The sequence below is a fragment of the Hevea brasiliensis genome, chromosome 8 (assembly GCF_030052815.1).
Source record: "Hevea brasiliensis isolate MT/VB/25A 57/8 chromosome 8, ASM3005281v1, whole genome shotgun sequence".
In the NCBI taxonomy this organism is placed as follows: Eukaryota; Viridiplantae; Streptophyta; class Magnoliopsida; order Malpighiales; family Euphorbiaceae; genus Hevea; species Hevea brasiliensis.
The window spans coordinates 93,843,038-93,846,503 of NC_079500.1; the positions used below are offsets into that span (position 1 = coordinate 93,843,038).

At 33.0% G+C, this 3,466-nt stretch overlaps 1 protein-coding gene across 1 annotated transcript; it reads right to left on the reverse strand.

Annotated features, from left to right (window-relative positions):
• Nucleotides 1-491: 491 nt before the first annotated feature.
• LOC110648915 (receptor-like protein 46) lies at nucleotides 492-1,544 on the reverse strand. Its single transcript, XM_021803292.2, has one exon. The coding sequence runs from the start codon at nucleotides 1,542-1,544 to the stop codon at nucleotides 492-494; it is 1,053 nt and encodes a 350-aa protein (XP_021658984.2).
• Nucleotides 1,545-3,466: the final 1,922 nt, after the last annotated feature.

Here is a 3,466-nt window from a genome sequence, read left to right on the forward strand (position 1 = left end):
TTGCTGTTCTTGGGATTTTCCTCTTTCAGGTTTGGTTTAGAAGGCACCTTCTCACATGATACTTTAATTTGCATTCCACACAATCCACTATTGTTGGCATAAGAATTTGGGTCATTCATCCTATCCATTTGAGGTCCACTTGGAATGTGACCTTTTAGTTTATTGTCACTCAAGTCTAAGTCACTTAGCTCAAAAAAATTTGCAAATGTGTAAGGAATTTCACCAAAGAGATTGTTGTGTGATAAATCTAATCTCTCTAAGCTTTGCAAACCTCCAAAACTCAAAAGGTATTCTTCCAAAGAATTTGTTATGTGATAAGTTCAATGACTTCAAATTTTTCAGCCCACCTAAACTATCAGGAATTTCACCCGATAATTGATTGTTAGATAGGTCTAAGAAAGTATACTGCTGAATTTTTTATTCGGTAGACCTCGCTTTAACTTCTTCCAGTAGACTTCTAAATCACGCCATAATATACCAGTTTGATCACCTTATGGACTGTAAGCCCACAGAGCCAAACTGTTAGCCCAGGGAAGAAATTGACTTGTGAAACTTGATGAGACGTCATAATGATTGATCATCGCGGAAAGATTTCCTAAAGTATGTGGGATTATTCCGCTAAGGTTATTGCAAGAGAGATCAAGAATTTGAAGAGCATTGAGACTCGACAAATTAATTGGAATTGACCCTTTGAAAGAATTATTTCTAAGATTCAAAATTTGGAGAGAAGACATATGTGAGAGAAAATTTGAGATTTCACCCCCAATGTTGTTGCTATGGACATCAAGGTATAAAAGCTGGCTTGAATTTGAGAGGTTTTGAGGCAAGACATGAGAAAACTCGTTTTGGCTTAACAAGAGCACTCTTATTCCTAAAGGAAAAGTCGCAGGAACCTGACCAGATAGTTTATTGGAGGAAAGATCAATATAAACCAATGATGAATTTGGATTAAATATTGGAAAGTGATTGCCTGAAAATCTGTTGCTTGACAAGTCTAGCAACTTAAGTTGAAGCATATTTGAGATGGATGCTGGAATTGGTCCAGAGAAATGCTTACCTGACAACATGAGTACACTCATTTTAGTGGCTTGACCCATTGTATCTGGCAATACTCCTGACCAGTTATTATTTGAAAGTAAGAGAATTTCTAAAGGCAGAGACTGAAATAACCATTGAGGGAGAGTTCCTTCAAGCTTATTATCACTCAAGTCCAAGAAAAAAAGCTCGGTCTGCTTGGAAATCCAAAAGGGAATTTGCCCTGAAAGATTGCAAGATCTCAATGATAGTTTAAATAACATGCTCCTTGGTACTATTCTTGCATTTTTCATTATAAGTTTGTTTCCCCCAAGACTCAATTCCGTAAGGTAGTTGAAATTAAACAACCATGTTGGAATCTCACCAAAGAACAAATTATTTTCTAAAACAAGTACTTGTAATCGTTCCGTCTTTCGAATTGATGGAGGGATCTCTCCAGACAAATAGTTTCTTCTTAGGATCAGAACTCCTATGTTGGAGAGGTTGCCAATCTCGGTTGGTAACTCCATGGTGAGAAAATTTTGTCCCAAATTCAAAAACCATAACTTTTTCAAATGTGATAGCGATGGTGGAATTGTTCAGGAAATTTTGTTATTGCAAAGTGAAAGCACATACAAATTAGAGAGGTTTCCAATCTGTGTAGGAATCGATCCATGGATTAAGTTAAAATCCAAGTCGAGAACCGCCAGATGGCTTGAAGATAACAAATGGGGAGGAAGGGAGCCGCTGAAACTATTTCCTGCCATTTGAAGATATTCAAGGTTACTTAAATTGGCAAACCCAACTCCGGGGATTTCACCATGTATATCATTATAAGAAATTTCGAGTGAAATGAGTGTTTGCAAGTGAAAGAGTGGAGCTAAAACATCAGATGTCACTATTGTTTTCAAGTCTAGTGAAGGAACGAAGTTAATGAGGTCAAGATCAGTCACCTTTTGCGAGGTACAGCCGACTCGTTTCCCACTGACAGCAATCAGAAGTATAGTTTTCATTCCCATAAAGCTCCATGTTAGAAATAGAGGAAGTATTTCCAAGTAATAGAAATTTGAAACGGAGGAGGGCTTCTCTCTGATACGGAAGGCAACAAAGAGAAGGGGTGATGAAGAGGAAGAAGAAGAATATGAAAAAGGGTTCAAACAACAGGCTTAGTTTGGCCATTCCCATTCTTGTGTTCATTGCACTTCTTTCTACCAATTCCATGCATACTTATACTTGTAATCTTTAGTTCTTTACACCATTGGCTTCTTTTTCTGCAGCTGACGTCCCCTTTTTCAAATTTCAACGTTACCCATTAAACACTCCCATCGCAGCCAAGAAAATGTTCTTGCTTCAGTTTCTTCAATCAATGATGACTCCATAAATAAATAAAATTAATCAATAAGGGTATGATTTTTCTTTTAGTTGCGTGGGTTTAGGGGAATCTCGTTGGAAATAAGTTTCTTATAATCCATTATTACATTCGCATAGAGACAAATTATTTATTTAATTATATTATAACGTATGAAATGATCCTCTCTTATAATTTATTTGCTTATATTATGGTTAGCTCTTAATGGAATTTCATCAGGTCTATCTCCCTTTTATCAGGTTGTGGATGATGTTATGATATTATTTTGTGTAACTCGTCTTGTGAAAAATTATACAGTGAAGTGATAATACTATGTCACCTTCTTACATGAAATAGCAGAGCAATAAGAAATTGACCAATATAAAAATGTTACAAAACTTGCAAGGATTTTTATCTTAATTTTTGAACTGATTCATGGTCATTTACGATAATCTAATCTTACTACTAGAAACCCAAACTCAGTCTTAGAACCCAAGCTATGTGCGATAGAAAAAAAAGAATGAAAAGTATATAAGAAATTCAAATTAAAGGGGCTAATAGAGGTAAATTGCATCAATCTTATCTCAACTTACGTGGTTATTTCATTTCAACCACTTAACTTCAATTTATTAAAATAAAATTTCTTAATTTGTTTTATTTCAGAAAAAATCCTCCTAACCTGCAATAATAAATTTTCAAATTAAAAAGAATAAAATTATTCTTTTGCTCTTTTTTCCTTCTTTTTCCCTTTCTTACTTTTATATTAAATTAATGAATAATTATTATTAATAAAATTATTAATTTTATATTTTATTTATTATTAATTAAAATTTAATTTGTAACAACTTGGAAATATAATATAATAATAATAAATTATAAATGTTGAAATAACATTTTATTAATATATGAATTTTATCAATATTTTACTTTTCATATAAAAATAAAAAAATAAATAATAATTTATAGATTTATTTTGATTAAATATTAATTTAGCTTTAATTAAAAAAAAAAGAAAAGAAAAAAAAAAAGAAAATATGGTGATGGGGAAGGAGATAGTTTGGATGGAGTGGTATTGCCCCAAAGTAATCACTTTAAATATCTCGG